The 20,644-nt window shown below is 40.6% G+C and overlaps 1 protein-coding gene across 1 annotated transcript in view; it reads right to left on the minus strand.

Moving 5' to 3' along the window:
- The window catches only part of hs3st1l1 (heparan sulfate (glucosamine) 3-O-sulfotransferase 1-like1), a 25,313-nt gene continuing 4,669 nt past the window's right edge, over nucleotides 1–20,644 (minus strand). Inside the window, exon 2 of the mRNA XM_084948827.1 lies at nucleotides 1–1,489. Coding sequence (XP_084804953.1) covers nucleotides 391–1,323 — 933 coding nt within the window. The 5' untranslated portion in view covers nucleotides 1,324–1,489 and the 3' untranslated portion in view covers nucleotides 1–390. The remainder of the gene's footprint in view (nucleotides 1,490–20,644) is intronic.

A 20,644-nucleotide genomic window follows, 5' to 3' on the forward strand; every position in this document is an offset into this window, starting at 1 on the left:
TTTTTTGTACATTTCAAAGCAGAACAATTTATTATCAAGAACAAGAATATCAAAGGAGAGGGGGGAAAAAACTTCATCAGTTTCATAAACTTGTTTTCACTGAAATTTCACCACTTAACACTTCCAGCACAGAGAGAATGACTTATTAAGCTTGAAGGCTCTTCTTTTTAATCTTACGCCTGTAGTTACAGTTTTTCACATTTTTTGTCGTTATCGTGTAAATATAGAACTCCTCTGCTGAAACCAGAGATTACAACAGTAGTTATTAAGAGGCTATTCAAAAGTTTTTAAACGTCCTTAAAGTGCTTCATAGCCTCCCGCATTTTTTAAAATGTTTTGTCCTCGTCACAGACAAGATAGTGGCTCTGTTAAGAATGCGAACTGGGGTTTTTATTGCCAGTCGAAGGTGCGCTTCACCAGCCTGAAGAAGGTGCGGTTGTGTTCTTGAAGGTAGGAGCGGAGCTGCTGGAGCACAGTGCTGTTAACAGCAGGATGAGGTCGTCCCTTAGACTCGTGCAGACAGCGCTCTCGGCCATCACTGCGGATGCAGTAAAACCCCTTGGTCTGATTGAAGTAGAAGTTGGTGGATACTATCCTGGGTGGCAAGTTAAGGAAGCGCTCCACCCTCTGAAGCTCTGGGAGGGGATCACGGATCAGAGCGTCACCGTCTACTATGTGTATCTGTTCTAAGGGAAAGTGGCGCAGCCAGTTGCGCATGTGGACGTCGTACAGGCTCCTCTGAATGGCCTTGTACCTCATATTCAGCGCTCCGTTGCGCACTAGCAGGTTTTCAATGGCTTGAACCGGCTTGTGGTTCTCCAGCCGGTTAAAGTACACCTGGGTGTAGTCGGAGATGACCCGCTCAGCTGGGTCTCGCAAGATCAGCAGCAGCTTAATGGAAGAGTTCATGGCACAGATACGTTCGGGTGCAAGGGCTGAAGTGAAATAGCCTGGAGTTTTCTCTATTGTGATCTGGTGTGGGTAAGAGTAGGGCATTAACTCACGGTACCACTCAAAGCCCTTGGCGTAGTTCTCATCCCAGTCAAAGAAGTGCACCTCGGTGGCGGCGGCCGCCACTTCAGGGTGTATGTCCAGCATCTCCAACAGCGCTCTTGTGCCACCTTTGCGTACCCCAATAATGATACTATGTGGGGCTCGTTTGCTTGTTCCCGGGGGTGGAGATGTGGTTACATCTCCAGAGACATTCGCTAGTAGGCCGGTGTCAAGGTCCACGGTGTCCAGTGTAATCCCAAATCCTGCCTCAGGTGGGGCAGCGTATGTCTGAAGAACCAGGAGAAAGGCTGATGCCAGAAAACAGGCCATGGTGATGGACTGAAGTGGAGACTTGCAAAGAGTCAGTAAGAAAGAAGGCTGTGGCTTAGCTGTGGACCAAAGCTGACTTTCCGAACTCAGTGGTGCTAAGAAATGCAGTCTTTGTCTGCCATTGAATATGAATTGGAGACAGAGGACGAATTGGTCTGCGGCACATCTGCAGGGAAGAACAAAGAAAAAAAAGAGAAAGAAGAAAGGGCTTTTAGGTTTCAGGCATATAATGAAGAATGAATGTCTGTATTATACTGAAATGGCACCTTTCTCATTCCCATGAAAAAGCAATCCAGCCATAAATACAATCCACGTCTGTTATAAGTGTATGATCTCAAAAGGATAATCTCAATTCATCTTTCTTTGAGTCTCTTTTAATTCTCCCTCTTCCCATCTGCTTTCTGTTCTCACTCTATAAAGTCACTTTCAATTGATACTGTAATTTCTCGGTGGGAAAACATTTAGCCAGACAGCTCATCAGAAAATGTGTCTGAAATATGCAACTGAGTCTGAAGGCCAAAAGATGAGGCCAGAGTTCTTTGTCTTCATTCAGCAGGTCAAAATCCACACCTGTATCAATACGCATCTACCCACAGTGCTGAAACCAAGAAACTGTAAAGACAAATTTATTGCCGGAAATCAGATGAGTTCCCACTCTAGGTGGCTTTGATTTTCTATACGAGCCGAGAAAGATCGATACCAGAGCAGTGAAATCCAGCAAACAACAAGGAGAAGGATTTAGGGTGTTAGGTTTGACTTATAATCTTGCCGAGGAGCCCTTCAAAAGCATGGGAAAATTGAATGTCGCTGCCTCGTCTTTTTTAACTTTTGATCCTTTCTATAAGGCCTTTTAAATATTTTAATATTCGCCTTGTTTTTCTTGCCTTCAACAAGCACTAGTCAAATGGTGCGCCTCAACTTCAGCACGAAAAAAGGGAAAAAAACATCTCTGTAGCAATAAATGTATACATATATATATATATTTAACGCCATGGAATTAATTGAAATGGCAAAAGTCTTCAGATATTTTTCACGAGGAAAGGCAGTCGAGAGAGCTGCTGCTTACTCTGTGCTAGTCAAAACAACAGGGACGGGCTATGCAAACATCCAGATTCAACAGAAAAGGTCACGGTAAGGCAATCCAAACAAGCACACATATTCCCATCCTGGGAACACATGGCTGCACACACACAAACTCGCACACACACACACACACACACACACACACACACATTATTTCAAATGCCTACAGTAGACAATTTTTTCCCTACCTCGTCACTCATAATGTAGACCACAAATGGGTTTCTTTCAAATGCAATGTAAAAACTGGGTGTTTCTGTGGAAGTAACTTCGTCACCTTTTGCACGTTTCAGCACACTGGGGATAATTTCCCTCCCGACTAAGACGCTGAATTCCTGGCTCACAGTCTGTAGATGCCATTTACTGTAATTACATCTATTGGGGTTTTCAAGGAGGAAAGGATATTTTTTTAAATAAATTTGATCTTTCATTTCTTTGATAACAGCAGGGAGGCTGCCTGTTTCGGCAGTTATTTTTCTCAGCAATCTTTTCCTTCCAAGCCCCCCACCCCCACCACCAATATATATATATATATATTTAGAGAAAATCACACACTCAGTAATTTATTTTATGTTTAAAGAAAGGCTGAAAACAGTCCTTTCCCTACCTAATTTATGCACCAAGCCAGCAGTGTGAAACAACGATCAGCTTGACTCCAGAATGATCAGCCATTACAATAATTTAAGATAAGTTTGTGGGACACGCTCATTCCGGACTGATGAAAGTATGAAAGTGTAATCTTTGCATAGAAACTGTCAACACATTGTGAGGGGATCATAGATTTGTGAGGCGCGCATAGACGATCTAAATCTGCGCACTTGAGTTGTTTTTAGCGGGCCAACTGTTATCATTAATCCTCTGCTTGCAGAAATGCTCAGCCTTCAGCACAATTTAATCACAGAAGCCGTCTCTTAATTAAGTGAAGAGTGTAACTACCAACGCGCAGAGCACATTTCTGCGGTGTCACCAGTGGCTTTCTCTCACCTTACAGAGTCTTTCAACCATATAAAGCCTGTGACACATGCCTCCCCCTCCCCAGTTACACATTATGATCTGTGGTCTGAGTGTGGGACTGGGCCCGTGTTCTGAACGCGGGAGAGCTGACCTGCCCTACAGGAGCGGGGATGGTGCGAGGAGGCACTTATGTGCTGTGACAGCCTCGCCTGCCTGTCAGCGTTTCCCTGGCAGAGACCTGCCAAGTCCAATGCTAACAGCCAGGCAGCCAGACGAGCTTTCTGTCTCATCCAATTCCCCCCACACCTCTCACAGTACAGCACCACCTGGAAGGAGCCATTGTTTCGCATTCCACCGGGCCTTATTGCTTTATTCTGCACTTGATGTGTATCTTTCCAGCTTTTCAATCGGCACATGGCAACCACAATATCTGGCAGACCACTTAACCAAGAATATATCCGCTGAAGACTGCAGGAACCAGTGGAAGGTTATACAGCACAGGCTGGCAGGGGATAACTATGGCCACACTGAGTTTTGTGTGCAGGATATAGCATCTGTTTGGTGTCTCATTGCTGCTTCACAGCATCAGAACCTAGATTCAGATTGTAGAACTGGATACATTTTTGCTTGAACACTCAAAAAAAAATTCTGCCTAAATTGCTGACTTTAAATAATTTAATTGCATATACATTTTTTGTAACTTTGTTCTATAATGTCAAATGTTAAACTGAACAGAATATGCTCAAATGCACAGTCACCTCAAGGTGCTTTATTTTGTAAGGTAAAGACCCTACAATAACTGGAATAAAAATACACCCCAGCAACCACATGACCCCCTATGAGCAAGTACTTGATGACAGTGGGAAGGAAAAACTCCCTTTCAACAGGAAAAAACCTCCATGAGAGGATCAGGGATGGGCAACCATCTGCCACAACAAAAATAAATGTTTCATTTTTTACATTTTAGTTACATTTTACTCAAACTCATTGCTTCATTTTTATTGAGGGTGAAAAATCCAATTTTTTCAGTGTAGAGTTTTAATGTTTTCCTCTGGCTAACCTTCTTCAGGCACTCTAAAGGCATAACAGTGCCGCCAGGCCACGGATGTCAAGGCGGTGGAAATGCTTTTAAACCTGTTCTGTTGTTTGCATTTTTCATCTTGAACCAGACATATCCTGATTTGCTGTGCTAAATAGACACTGGCACCATTCTGACCTAAGCCATGACGTGACCATCTTTAATCCTTTAGCACTGCAGCGCTACTCCTTAACCTAATGATACCATACATAAGAACGATCCCAGTGGCAATGAGGCATAATAAATTTCCAGAAAAGAAAAAAGTAACATTTAATACTTAATATTCCCAGATAGCCAGAATTAAGGTATCGCACTATCAGTGCATTACTAATATGAACCATTAATACCTCATGAATTAGAGTCAATCCCTCCCTCTCTTTCAAAATGGTGAGACATTTTTAATTAGATTGGGGTGGGGGGCAGCTTTGGACGGGAAGCAACGACCACACTTTTACTGAATTAGTTTTACATGCATTAGCTCTGTGAGTGTCCACTCGTGCTGAAGATGTCTCCCTGCCCTGCACACTGGGATATTCTCCATCCTCTTTTTGACCCTGATTATGTATAAGTGGGTATGGAAATTGAACTCGGTAAAGTCGGAGGCACAGTTGCTGAGATAACAAAAATCTAAAACTCTGCACCACACTCGCCACTCGAACCCATAATTCTGAGCCTCCACACACACGCGTACACACACACGTACGAGAGCTGCCCTTCGCTGACCATTATCCAGACTTTAAAACTATTCTGGCACCGGAGCAAAAGTGCAGCGTACCACCTGAGCAGACAGCTCCACCAACAGTTCTGCACAATTCATTATATCCCACCGGGCTAAGAGGAGGGCTCCACAGGTTCCAGGCACCACGGGAAGCCAGGTTCCCACTAATTAACCCAAACAGCCGCCTCTATACATCTACAGCGAAAAAAAAAAAAGCCTCATTCATATTCAACAGGCCCCCCTGCCATTAACTGTGGCAGGCAGCAGGTATTGCACAGGGTTCTTTGTTTTTTTAACGGCTGCTCATTAGAGACGTTAGTACAAAATAATTATTACTGCAATAAAGCTTGATTACAAAGGGTGGCTTTTGCTATTAAACGGATTCAAGTGAGGAAGTTAAAATTAATCAATATTACTATCCATTTTTCTTGTGTGGTCACACATTTTAAATCATTTAGCACCACAAGTAAACATAAACACACAGATTGTTTTACTTGTTTGATCTAAGCATAAGAATCTGCCGTTGCTCTTATCTACCGCTTGTTTATTTGACTTCATTCCATCTCACACGCTTGCGTCTCCACTTCGCTGTCGTCCAGCGTTGTTAGACGATCCCGTGTGAGAGGCTCTGACCCGTCCGTCCAGTCACTTTGGACACAGAAACACATGCACTTTCACTCTGTTTTTGTTTTGCACTTTCCCACTTCCTTTCCTCACCCATCCTTCAGAAACCACTACAATATATTTTTTCCCACCCACCCACATCCAAACTGGAACTCTGAAACTTCACTCCCACACGCAGGACTGATTTTAAATTATGGATGCATTTTGGTTCGCAGTGGGATTCCTGGCTCACTTGATTAATTTCTATTGCAACAACTTCAGGCTTCAGCTACGTACCGAGGACAAAGACAGAGCTTTTCTTTCTTTCTCAATCTAAACTACATAGATGCAGTATAAACAGACGGCATGAAAGCCAGCAGAGCTTTAAGAAACTCACACATTTAGTTTCTCATATGTAAAATCCTTAACTTCCAACCCTGTGCTGCATCAGCATGCAAAAGGGTTTTGAAGGGACACCTTGAGCCCTGTGAAGCATTCCAATCCCTGTTCAAAGCTAGCTTCATCATGATGTGAACAAATAATGAGTATCCCCCCTCTGTTTACAATAATGGTATATTACAGCTGTTAACTGGTGAGTATAAGAGAAGAAGGCTGTGGGGTAGCTTGAGAACACAGTGTTGCCACTTTTAATCTCCAGGCTGGTAAAGAAAATATAATCGGGGAAGAGCAATGCTTTCTTCTCATTAGAAAGCCAACAGATGTGCCCTACGCAAGGCATTTAACCCCTGACTAGGAGAGAGAGAGTTTGAGCCTATTGTGATGTTGGTATTACCCAAGGTTAATGTGGAGGCGTGTTCACATGGAGCTGTTAGTATTGGGTGATTGTTGTCATATGTGCTCTTTTCCACAGCTCATTCAATAACTAGAATAAAATAAGAAGAGGATGATGAATCCGTTTTCATCAGGTCTTTCTGAGAAGACAGTTTGTGGTGATTATGACAGTTTCAACAGAAGCCTTCAAAAAGGAGGATTTGTTGCAGCACTGCTTTACATATAACATATATGCATTAATTTGGGCTAGATGTACCTATCAAAGTGACATTTGGCAGTGGCAAAAGCATCAGAGTAATCCTCTCCTTTGGGGCCACCTGCTGGTAAAGTATCTCTAAGTTATATCATAAGAACTGAGCACTTCCTGTGTTCCAAAGGATCAACACAAGAAAAAAGAAGAAAGAAACTTTCACTGATCATGGTCAAGGAAAGACTTCAACACCCTCTCTAAGCCTTTACTCCTGTAGCCACAGCTGCTGATATAATGAGAAAATCTAATGTCTATTTGGGCTGTGACCAACCTTCCCTCGAAAACTAACCCCACACTGAACAGTAGGAGAGTTTGAAACACTAAGCTAACCTTCGTGATTGTGTCTGCTTGTTGCATGCATCCCTTTCATAATGAAAGTGGTTTCGATGAAATAAGACCCTGGAAGAGTACACTTTTTGAAAGACAAACATAAAAAAGCCTGACTGGTGTTTGGTAGAAATGCATGTTTACAAGCCGCAATGCTTGTGAAAGGATGTACTTTGGACACATGAAACTGTTTTGTTTTTTCTCTCTTCTGGTAAAACATATCAGCTCTGTATTCTCAGTGGGAAAATTAAGCTCTGTAAATCAGATTACAAAAGTACTCTTTGGTTCTTTTTTTTTTTTTTTTTACCTTTTCTTCAGTCTCTCTTCACGTTCAGGAACAAAGAGCACACGGTGCTCTCATTATTTTTCCCATGCCAGCCTATGTAGGTGTGTTTTAAACCCTTTTTCTCTCTGATTTCTGTGCCAGCCTTGACTTGTTTTCTGAGTGAACTCACAAGGTTTCTGCCTGGTTTAGTGTTGATGCAGGGCAACTGCCTGATTCAACAGTGTTTCAAACTTAAGTGTAATGTATTCAGTTCATAAAAAAATGCACATTTTAAAGCTATATTAATGGCAGCCTTGGAATGCCATGTTAATTTAATTCTTGCTTAACTTTCAATCTTTAAATCAGGCCCTGGAAGTGTGATAAAATGCCACAACTATGACAAACTATTGATGCAGACAACTCAGCAGCATTTTACAAACACTGATGCTGGAGAAACAATATTTCCCTGTTTTGAGAGGACTGCAGCTCTGATGGGAAGCAGTATCGAGCTATTTTTGGAGCGCATGAGTAAGACAATGACCTAATCCACACCCACATGTCAGCAAAGGCATTCATTAACAGAGGATGTAATCTGTCATTTGCTTTTACACTCAAACGCATGTGGCCTCAGGCCCTAATTACAGTCTTTTATCTGTGATTTTCTATAAGTTGAGTTAAACTTTCTCTGTATAGCAGTCGTTTCAGCTTTTTTTTTCCACCCGTAGAGTGGTTCAGTGTGCAACGTAAGCTCTTCCAATTACCAATCCTTCTGCCCACTGCCATCTGTGCACACGAACATGAGCCACCCAACTTGACGAAGGCCTGCGCCACATAAACAAATGTATGTTTCTGCTAGATTGGCAACGTTTGAATAAGGATCTTTATCGACAAACAACGCATCGTAGCATTTTATATAAAATGCTGTTGCTTTTCCCGATTGCCCGGGTCAAACAATGCCGTGGAGCACTGTCATTTCGCCATGGCAACACCCCTCCAGTTACCCAGCCTAAATGCACCATTGTTCAACTGCCATGGGATTGCTCTCGCAGTCCCGCAGTCCCGCAGTCTTCGGCCCAGGCCTCCTCCAGTTTAGCCCTGACATTTGTCAATGCTCTGAGATTTATTTCAAGCACCAACTGACATTGTCTGGATTCCCAGAAGGCATTTTCACAGATAAAATAGGCTGACTTGTTCATCACCCTTGGATGAGTGGAGGCAACCAATCCCAGGAACACTGACTCACTCAGGAAAGTGTTCCGCGGTCCGTCAGAAACAACAACAGACTATGAGAAGGAATTCAATCAGAGTGTGGCCTGATGATCCTCATTCAGCCTGCCACTTCTGATAAAGCACCTATGCTTTCCACAGAATCAAGCTCCCCGCTCCGCAATAGCCTCCTCATCTCACGAAGATAAAGCTAATTTTGCTGTGCCCCAATTTAATGCTGCTGTAATTCTTTTCCCATCACACCTTTTTCCTGCTTCTCACAATGAGTCTGATCTTCTCTGTGTAAAGTAATTGATCTGCGGTTCATCGCAGAGGGAACACTGCGAAATGCCGACTTAATCAAAACAAACGCACCGGCTCCGTGCTCCCTTCGTGGGTCTAAGTCTGCGGAACGCCAGCGCTTTCGCCCCCAGTCACGCAGGCATCCTGCAAACACCAATATACACATACATTATGGATGAATTACTTCATCAAATAAAAAGCAGGCCATCTTGTAATGAACAGCGAGGATACTCTTAATCTTTGATGAGGCCGATGTGATGAATAGTTTAATGAAAAAAAACTACGGCAAGGCCTGCCGGGTACTGACGATGATATCAAAGCTCTGATGAGTAAAGTGAGAAAAATGTGCAACGTTTAGAGAATTTTATGATTTTTTTTCCGTACCGTTGTTTATTAAATGGCATCAATCTTACAGCTCATACACAGCATTACAGAATACACTGAACGTAATCCTACCTTGCCAAGTGTTGAGTTATGCAGAGAGTAAACTGTACTCGAGGGCAAAGCGCGTAATACATATTAACTAAGGTGTACACACACACACACACACACACTAGGGGCATGCTGTTTTCCTCCAAGAGGTCAACTTATATCTTGTGTTTATTTTCCCACACTACAGCTGGTGTGTGCAGTTGGAAAACCTTTCACGATCTGGCACAGCAGCGTTCTATTGGAAGGCACACGCCACGGATCTGCCAGTGTTTTCCCGCCATCACAAATATGTATTCAGTACTGCAGAACTCGAGGTTTAGTATTTGGACCTTCTGTGATTTGCTGTTGGCTGCCAAGCGCTGGAGTGATTCAACACCAGGCAGCAGTTAGCAAGCTAATAATAACACATTTATCTTAAAACCATTTAGCACAGAGGTGTCCTGCAGTCACTTGCATCCAAGCATTATGCAGTTAGATGTGTCAGTAGTGGTTACACTGGGATATCACTGGCGTATGTGCAGTAAATAAACAAGCAGAAGCGCACTCTGGAAACACAGTGAGCACAAATAAAGCATGCTCAGGTAGGAATTCAATGTATCCCATAAGAGGCAATAAAAATAGACACCTGACAATTAGCAAACTGTGATGGAGTTCAGCAAAGTCAGGGAGCAGCGGTCAGCTCAACTGGCTCGGCTATCATATTAGTGCAGAGCCAGGATCGTCTTGATTTGTTTGTGCAGTACGTGTGAATGACGAATCAGTCAAGCGTGACTGAGAGATACGGAGATGGGAAATGCAAGGAGCATCAGATTGGCGGTGACAGACGCCCATTTCTGGGATGTCGCTTTAACCGCAGTGAAGGACCTTGAACTTGAACTTTCACGGTATCGAGCTACCTCATCTGCATAAGTAATTCAAGTTGTCGCCTCAAATGCGGCTCACGGATCGTAACACAATCGGATGGATCAGACGGTGTGGGCTGAGACGGTGCTAAGTTTAAAACCTGCTAAGTCATCCTTTTTACCGACTCTATCAGACACAAAACCTTTAAGAGAGGCAAAATCAGACTTGATGTAGTCATTCCTTCTGTTCATACTGCACACTAAGTGTTTCTTCAGTCTATTTTCTGTGTACGGGCATATTCCAGTTTTTGCTTTTTTAATTAATGATAGGCATAAAAAAATACTCTTCCCTCCTCCCCCAAGAATACAAAACAAGTATTTTTCAAAGTTGCATTGTTCATCACTTTGAGTTCATTTGAAGTGCAGTGGAGAAGCATCTCTTAACTTCCAGAATAAACAGGACGACTGGTTAGAGCAACTCTGTTGTAATCTTCAGTATCATTTAAAATGTGGCATGCCTAGTTCATATTGCATTTAAATATATATATTAAGATTCAGGCAAGATTTTGTTTATTAACTGCAAAATAACATATGCTCTTGGATTAAGGCACAAGGTTTCGACTAACCTTTGCTTTTATAATGAGTCAATTGGTTAAATATATTATCTCAATGGACGTCATCATGTCAATACCTTATGTTTATGCAAACCCCTGAATGCTGTATTTAATAGAACAGAATGCAAATCTTCATATTTAAACACATGGTATATAACAAATTATACTGCAGTTGTTCATTAATTAAGCAACTGAAAGGCATCAGTTATACAAACAACCCCCAGTTACTTTTCTATCAATAAACATCATCCATATATACAAATTTATAAAAGTACTCTAAAAAAGACCATCAATTTCCCACATGCGACTCAGCATCATTTATTGAGCGAAGTTTGTGACTGTGCATACTGGCACCTCAGAGGCAAATAAAACCAGTTGCCTCTGCGCTCAACTTTGAGCAACATCCTTGTAATTTCCTGGTTGCAGGGCAAACTAGATCGTAAGAGAAGTGTTTATCTATAATAACAATCTCCAGCTCCATTTCCCCGTGCACGGCCCCCTGCTTCTCTGGCAGGGGTGTGCTTCAGAGGCCTGACTGGGCAGAGATGAGGGAGGACATAAACCACCATAGCTCCGCTCGGCTGTCGTTCGTTCTATCATTGTATGTTTACTGCGTTTGCCTTCGCACCGCTCCACACCGTTGCCCGTGAAGCACCGAGCTGCTTTTTTAGCGTAACCTCTGCAAAATCTTCCCCGTGCATGAGAGCAGACGAAAACTCCAGCGCCAGTTGGGCTCCACACGCACTTTTAAGCTGAGATTCCTCCACCAGTGAGGCACCGTTTACAGACATTTTCAAGGAAGGCTAACCACAAGTATTGGCAGCCTCTGTTACTTTATACTCTTTCTGCTCTTGTTCTTTTTTGAGAACACAACACTGGCACCGGTTTGAATGCAATCTCACCGTACACTTTCTTGTGTTCAGCCTGCATAGCAGGAAGGGATCCAGCATCGGTTCAAATCACCAGAGCATGCAACCACTGAAATGAGGTGTGGGTTAAAAAGAAAAGAAAAGAAAAAAAATATGTTATTGAAAAAAAACCCACTCTTTGCTTTAACTGAACTTAATGTGTGTGGAAAGAAAACCAGAGTAGGTGATGTACAAGACTTCAGGCTCATTTTAATGGCTGTAAGAAACCTGTCTGCAACTTAATGAAAATATCTGTGCATGTGTAGTCCTGGGTGTGTGACAGAATCAGGTTAAGAAGATAGAGGGAATAAAACGTGTCACTTCAGCGGGGTGACTTTCATAGGAGAGCAGAGCTTTGTCTTCTGCTGGTGTGTCGCTAAACCCACAAGCTAATGTAAGAACCCCCGGTAAAGCTAATGAGTGTGCAATATTATTTTTTATTTCCCTCCCAAAAGAGCTTAAGCACTCTGTATTTTACCGCTTTAAAAATCACCACGGCACACGGTGAAATGAAGCCCGGCGCAAAGATTAATCAACTTCAACTACGAGACGGGCCTTATCGGAGCCACATTACCGCCTGTAGTATGATGACGATGACTCGCTGTCAATTTCATCTGCGCCCCCTTGTTGAGCCGTTCTTCATGAATAAGACATCATCACCACCCCCCACCACCCCAGCCTTTTGGCCATTCCCCTTTGGCTTATTGCTCGTACCACCGCCTCCACGGTCCTGTAAAAACCAACTGAAGTGTTTATGGGAGATAAGAGGCAAAGGAGGTCGCAGGCCCAATAACTCCTTTTATCACCCCACGTTCTGCAGCAAGGCCCGTTTTATGGGCGAATGTGCTGAAGACGAATTCTTAATTAGAGAAGTTTGTGGACCCAGCATCAGAGGCCTAATGGGGGAATAAAAAGAATCAGAGAAAGGGCATCTGCAAGATTACTTGTTGGCTTGCTTTGTTACTGTGTCATGTAGCGAAGATTGGAAAACAGCCTCGGTTTGTTCTCTAAGCAATAGCAATGAAAAAGGCCTTTTAAAAATGTTTGCTTGGGTGCGAATGTTATGTTCGTCTGAGTCCATTCGAAATTAGTTCAGGTTATTGATTTTTTTCGGGGCTTATCTTTATTAAAGGAGCCTGCCTTGTCAATGGAATTATGCCTCTGCCATTAAGGTGAGCTGATTCTATTTCCCATTATTGTAAATTCCTGCCCAGACTTGAAATGGCTTAGGTTAATGGGAAACACAATGTTTTGTCCTAAGCTTATCTCGCTAGTCAAGAAGTTTGAAAGAAATAACATATAGAACTTTACTTCCTGTGCATTTAAAAGTCGATGCCACCCGGGGTTGTCATGAATATTTTAGTTTTATTTTACTTTACCATAATTCCTGTTAAATGTTGTCCCCTTGAATTCCGTAGATTAGGGCCATAAAACGATTGGTTCAGTTAGATGTTATATGGGACATATAGATATTTTAAAAATACAAGGTTTTATTAAACAGATATTTTTTGGGTGTTCCTAGTGATTCTTTCACACGGTGATTATGCATCGACTACATCGTTATGAATAGTACATGTAATACCACCAGCATGATGTAATCAATAAGGTCTCCACATATCCCTTGGCCTTTAACTTAATGAGGACCGGCTAGCTGCAAGGCTGCCTTTAATCTGTGTGTGAATGTGCCGCTTTTTCTTTTCCCTCTGTTTAACTTCCGCACACCTGCATGTGAGGATGAGCTTTTAAAAATCTTTAGTCATTTTATTCTAATATCATGAAGTGCCACTTTTGACAAATATGAACAGCCTGCAATGGAAGGAAACTCAAATTTTAATTAGCCAACTTGGCAGACATGTTTCACCAGAGCAGACCAGACCAGATAATGACTAGGACCCTGTGATCCCAGTCGTCTGCGTATTAACTGAGGAAAAAAGGAGAAATTTAATTAATCATTTTCCCAGAATAGGGAAAAGGGATTGCATAATTTTAAAACTCCATAATTATCTCAACTCCACAGCAACAATGAAGCAAGGATAAATACACAAGAATTACGATCTCTGAGCAGGATGGGGGTGAAATGAAATGCCTCAGTTGGAAAGTGGCATTCGTTTTATTGGGGGTCTCTTTCTATTGGATTCTATTCAAAGTAAATACGAGAATTGGGAGCATTTCTGTGGTTCGCCCCATAGAATTGACAACTAAATTTAGCAAACAGTGGAACATTAGTTGAGAGTTGTGGTGCAATCCTCCGTCGTATTCGCTCATCAACTTGTGCCGTACAGCCTAGATTAACCATCTTTCACTTCATTTAGATGGAGGATTGTTTGGGGGTTTGCCTGATTATATCTGTCTCGAGCACAGACCAAGCTTCTATTGGTATTTAACAAAGATTAGCTTTAAATTGATGATTAACCTTTGTAATCCTGTGTGCATATTGGAAATGGCTTGCTTGTCTTTACCACAGCCACAAAAAAGAGATGCTGCATTATCATTCAGGGAAAATTGAGGCTGGGAAAGCAAATGAGGCAGAGTGTTATCTGCCTGGTGTTTGGCTGGATAATGAAGACAAATCTTCAGACTAGAGAGCCATCTTATAATGAATCCAAACAGATGAATTCTTTTGACTTCTTAGCATGCATCTTTTAATAAAACTTCACTCTGACCCTGACAAGCAATTGCCACCCGTATGCTGCAGAGAAGCAGGATTTACTTGTGGGAATGTGTGGATACCATTGTTTAGATGGCTCTATTAGGGAGTAATCAGACATTAAATGAGTAATTTCTCCATATTTAACTCCAACCGGGGAGGTAATGGTTTAATTTGCTGGGCAATGAGTTTTCCTATGTGGAGTACTTCTTGCATTAAATTACACTGCAATACAACTGCATCTGTTGCTCTGGAAATTATCAATGCACAGATACACCCCTACAGACTACTCTAACCCACAAAACAAATTTAATCTCTAGTGACTTCAGCCATCCAAAGATATAAAAATCAAACCCAAGCTAGTGGTTTTCTGCAGGAGCTCTCAAACCTTCTTGGGGGCAAGGAGCCCTCACAGGGCACATAAACCTTACATAATCCTAATGTCAATTTAATGAGTTTGGGCTTAACATCACTTGTTGATGTGAACTTACTCAAATAATCTTTCTACGCTTGCTAGCTAGCTTCCAAATAAGCCAAGCTATGCAGCTTTGTAGCATCCTTACAGAGGTTGGTAATTTCATGACACACTGACATGATTTGTCACAATCGTATTAGTCTATATTGCGCGAGAGGGAGTTTTTTTTAGCTTGGTATAAATGTTCCCTTACAGCATATATGCACTAGGGTTGTAAAAAAATACTCAGATACTAATCCAGACTAAAAATTAATATCATATTAGATGCTCATTTGCAACAGCATCATCTGCACCTCCTCCAGTTTACACATTATTACAACCCCACCCACCACTAGGAGCTGAACATAGTATATTCACAATATGGAGCAAACCTCTGTGAGGAATTTCAAGAGGTCAGCAGAGTCCCCACTTTAAAAACACTTAAGTATTTAAGTAATGCCAGCTCACACATTAACATTTAACTATTAACAATTACCTGATGACCACATCAGCCTGCTGTTAACATTAAGGCTAACAGCCAAATGATAACGTTGGAGCTAATCTAAGCAAAGGTTTTCAGTCTTTCCTTACTATAACATTAATAAAGAGTGTTTATTTAACAGTATGATGCGTTTTTTGTGGCTAAAATGTTTTATATTGCACTATTTAGTATAACACCAAAAAACAAGCAGATTGTTCAAAACTCAAAAGATGGATCCCAGTGGCGTCTGTCAATTTATTCGACTATTGCTAATTAATTTAATTTCAGATTTTCAACTCTCCCTCAAAGCTGAACCAAAAGAATTCATCCTCAGATTGAGTGTCATTTCAGACAATGACTGAAACCACCAGCTCTGTATTCTGACACATGCAGAATGAGAATTGGTAAGTTCTTTGAAACCCTGAATGCCAACATCAAATGCCCTCGCTAATCCTCGCAGTATTCCACAACTGTGGACCCTACTGCAGTTAACTGAAGAGGATATGATGTAAAGAAGAAGCCATGTGCTGAAAAGTCATTCTCAAGGTGAGAGCCAAACTCTGTCCAGTTTTTATTGAGTCGAGATAGCCTCGAGTTAAATCCTGTTAAATGGCACAGTTTTTAATCACACGCTCACTCTTTAAACCAAAGAATAGATCTGCTTTGAAATGAAAATAATAATAATTAAAAATACCCTCCATGTGCACTGTATAATAAATGCTCCACTCTACAAATTTGTACAAATCTGTTTGGCAGCTACTAAAATGTGAGTGACTGTGTAGAAAAATGCCAGGAGCCAAAGTATGCATACAAAATGAACATATGTTTAGCATACATGCCATTAAATATTTACCTGACACTAAAGCGAAGCCTTTTTTAGTGGGTTAATTTACAGTGATGCATGAATATTGATTACAATATACAATTTCAGTGACATGCATTGCAAATCGTCCTCTTTACATAAACACACTGGTAACAAAAACAAAAATAAAGCTTTTTCAAGCATTTCAGGCTGCATGTAATTATTTTTAATCCCATTTTATGTAATATTTTGGCTTGTTTATCTAGATGGGAAAAAATTGAAAGCAAATATAAAAAATAATCACCATTATCCTCTTACACCCTAAGTTATCGCTGACTGATCAAACAATCAAAACATAATGAACATCTGTTACACACATACTGTAGATTTGTGGGAAAGAAGCAAATGCTGTAATTACAAGATTAGAAGGAGTGTACAAATGTGCTGTGAAGTGAAATGGAAAATCTGAAAAAGAATATGGATAAATTAAGAAGAAGCTCATGTGAATCTCTCCAATAGTTGAGTGAAATTAGAATTATCCATACAGATTACATCTTTATATCCCCAGATAATGATACGGCACATTCACTAGTCACTGTGGATTTTCATTTCAGGGTTGGAGAGCACTCTGACACTGAAATGTTACAGTGGCAGTGTTACAGAAAAGGGGCTAGGACATGGCCTTAGGGTTCAGAAACTAATGCAGAGCCAATTACCAAACACACAACATACACAGCGCATAAGTAAGAATACATGAGTACATTTAGGACAATCAATAGTCAAACATTAGCAGTTTTTAATGGAATTTCTGCTCTTAGAAAACAATGAAATTCTTTCAGCTTCTACAGTGACTGACCCCAAAAATAGAAATGTAAGTCTGTTCAATAGTCCTGTTTTATATGCATTGTTCTGGATACTTAACCTGTTCCACTCTTGAGTTTCCTGTAGTGAAACCAGGTCACATCTTTTATTTAAAATGCAACAAGCTGCCATTTTTAAGGTTGTATGGCACCATCAATAAAAGGGCTGCACAGCAATGCTATGATAAAAAATAAATGCATGTAGCATTGTTGTGTTTTATATGGGTTGAGTCACATTTGGGAATTTGTACTGGCAGGTTATTCTCCTATTTTAGAGTTGTGATCAGGAATCAACATTTGGCGTAAGCAGTGTAAAAACCTTCATTATTATTACATGATATGTTTCTAATTAATTCATCTATCCATTCTCTTCCGCTTCTGTCAGGGTCACGGGGGGGCTGGAGCCTATCTCCACTAACTGCATGTATTTGGACTTGCAGTACTTAAAATCTCTCTGAAAAAAGTCATTTAAAAATGTTAGCATTATGTTGTCACTGAAATGTTAGATTTGGTGCTGAGTTGTCTACAGCTGTTACATTAGCTTAAGCATCTATGTAGCATTTTCCATTGCAAACATTTCAGCCTGTGGAACATTCATTTCACAGCAGCATTGCTAGCTCTTTCAAACAAAATGGTAATGTTTATTTCAGATTAACAGCACAAACTACCTCCATACTGCCTTTCTTATCAATTATTTGGAGCGACACGATTGTAGCAGCTAATACGCTAATACGCTGTGCTTTTCGAGTTTTGGTAGCAAATAGCTTATATGTAGTGACATCCTTATTCTCACCATAGCCACAAATAGTGCATCACAGAACCAACACTGAAAAACTTTGTGCATATATCTGAAAATTCAGCTGCTTCAAGTCAGCTACAGTACTTTTGTGCCAGTGTCATCAAAATGTAATCCTTGTCAACTGCTATCAGCTACTTACAGCATTATAAATTGTACTATACAGAGTTCAACAAATATTTTTTTTATATATTTTTGTAGAAGTATTATTAACATAGAGACATATAAATCTAAACCTTAAAGTTAAGTGTTTACTGAGGTGTAATTAACTAGGAATTTCCAATTTATTAACACATTTTAAATATATTTCCTTCTGAAATACGTAATAAGCCTGATAAGTTTTTGTTTGTTTGTTTTTCTGTTGGTTAAGTGTTAGGGTGTTTGATTAACTATGTTTTCTTATAAAACTGGAGCTAGTTATCAATGATTAAGTTGCACTGTAGTAGAATAATTGTGCTGCAACTAATAACCACTTTTAAATGGTCAATGTATTGCCTATATATTTATAATTATTTATACATTCAATTTACAAAAATATTCACCTCAAGAGTTTTTATATTATATAGAGCAATTGATTCATTATTGATTAGTATTAAAAATCTGTTAATTGTTAATTAAACATAATAGTGAAAAAGCACAAATATTTTTTCTAGGGTGGAAAAATAAAAAGAGCATGTTACCTTTTACCGTTTGCCTGTAAAATAATAATAATAATAAAAACCCAAAACACTTTATTATCTTTCCTTTGTGACATGGCTTTTATTAATAGCCTTTCAGATTTGTGTTGCACAATAGACTGTGAGTTGCTCGTTTTGAAAGGTTCACAGTCCCCAGCCCCATTATATTCAATTAGCCATCCAATAAAGGACAGAGAATGAACCAGATATGGGAGCAATATTTATTTGGCTAAAAAAGGTACTCCAAAACCACACATAAATGATATTGAAAATTAAAAAGCAGGCTTTCAGTACAAGTACAAATGCATGTTGCATTACACTGCAATGTGTTTCACCCTGCTGATATAAGACTACAAATCACAATAAATAATTGTTTTTAAATGTACAAGCACTGAATCCTTGCTTTTGAATTGTGTCATAATTGTGACTATTTTCAGATTCAGCTTCATATAGCTCAGTAACTACACCTCGTGTCACCCCTTTGCCTTTAAGTCAGAAAAAGAAAAACAGAATCTTTCAAGGTTCAATTTCAAGTTTGAGATGAGCAGTGTTCCCTCTGGAGGTGGAAAAAAACGAGAGGTACTCATCTGGGCTTTCTCTTTTCCAGAACACAAGATGAACAGTCTCGTTCAGCACCATGGACAGCTCCCCACATTACCTTGAGAGATTGCTGCTAAACTCTTCGCCAGTAAGCACAAGTGAGACATTATTAATACTGGTCAGATAGCTTTCTACTGGGCCACGCTGTGCCGAGCCACTGTTAAATACTCAACAGTGTGTCATTATTTTCATCTCCTCTCCGCTTAACTTTGAAAACATCCTCTGAGCTGCCTTCGTTAGGTGTTTGACCTTCCAACAATAAATCTAAATCGGTGTCTCTAAAGATCAAATTTCATATTTAGACTAACCCAGATCTTCGCCTTTGGAACAAATGTCAAGTGTTGCTTCTGGTGGTGACAAGAGCGCAAGTCAGTAGGACCGACCAATGCTTGACATTTTGTTCTCATGAGTATTCATTTGTTCCTTTAAAATTACAACCAGTGATGTGAAAAGAAAAGGAAACGTGGACAAATGCAGAAAATGTATTCCTTAGGAGTAATGATGATGTCCACACTGACAGACGACTAACAGCTCAGCAGACTTCTTTGAAAATGTGGACCATAAGGTAGTCTTTGTGTGAATTCCTTCGTTAGCTCCCCAGATTACTTTAAAATCTCTAAATTAATGGTAAAACGTTGCGATGCAGGAAATCGTTTCATTAAAATGTGAAATAATCTGCACTCAGGTCACTAGACGCACACTGGAACCGTGTCACAAACAGAAAAGCTCACCACTACACAGCCACAGGCGCACACACCCACACGTCGACGCGTCCACACAAAATAAATTGATACGTATGGAAAAGGCATCTGAATCAAAGCAAGACTCACTCTACATGACAGGGTTGTGCTCCCTCCAAAGCAACACAAGACTGACAAATATGACAAGATATTCAAACTATGAGTGCGCGCGCACACACACACACACACACACACACACACACATATATATATATATGTGTGTGTGTGTGTGTGTATGCAAGAAACAGAGCAAAAACTTAATGAATAAATGACTTGTCCCATCATCAAGTGGAATGATAAATCTGCTTCATAACACTCGCCATTGATGAGGGTGTCTGGTTTTCTTGAACCCCTTGATGAAAAAGTGGCTCGTGAAATCTGTTCACTACAAGGTGTCGCTGCCCTCTGCTGTCTCTTCTTTCATCCGCTCTCACCCTGTCCTATTATTTCAGAATTGCAGTAAATTAAGCGGGAAAAAGCCTGTTGTCTGATTCTCTCATCTGCGTGCCTTTAATAAGGCTTCCCCAACGGCAGAGTTCAGACTCTGAAGCTTTTGATAATGAAGACAAAGCTCTCATGTGCCTGGAAAAGACTTTTTATGTTGTTGATACGCATGTTGGATATGTTGGATATGTTGGATAGATATATATGGTGCTCATCATGTGGACCAAGGTTTGCAGCATGGATCTCTGCCTGCTGCACGCTCATGAATTATGGAATCCAGCACAAATATGCAAATCTAAGCATTAGCCTAGTTATGGCCCTGTACTGTAAGTTACAGTGACTTATCTATTATGTATGAACCAAGGATTGGAGTGAAGAGGTCCTGGCAGCCAGCTTCACGGCCCTCTCTCAGTTACTCATTTTCACATCATGAAAGAACATGAATAGC

This window comes from Perissodus microlepis, chromosome 13 (assembly GCF_051167445.1).
Source record: "Perissodus microlepis isolate ML-2025 ecotype Zambia chromosome 13, ASM5116744v1, whole genome shotgun sequence".
Taxonomy (NCBI): domain Eukaryota; kingdom Metazoa; phylum Chordata; class Actinopteri; order Cichliformes; family Cichlidae; genus Perissodus; species Perissodus microlepis.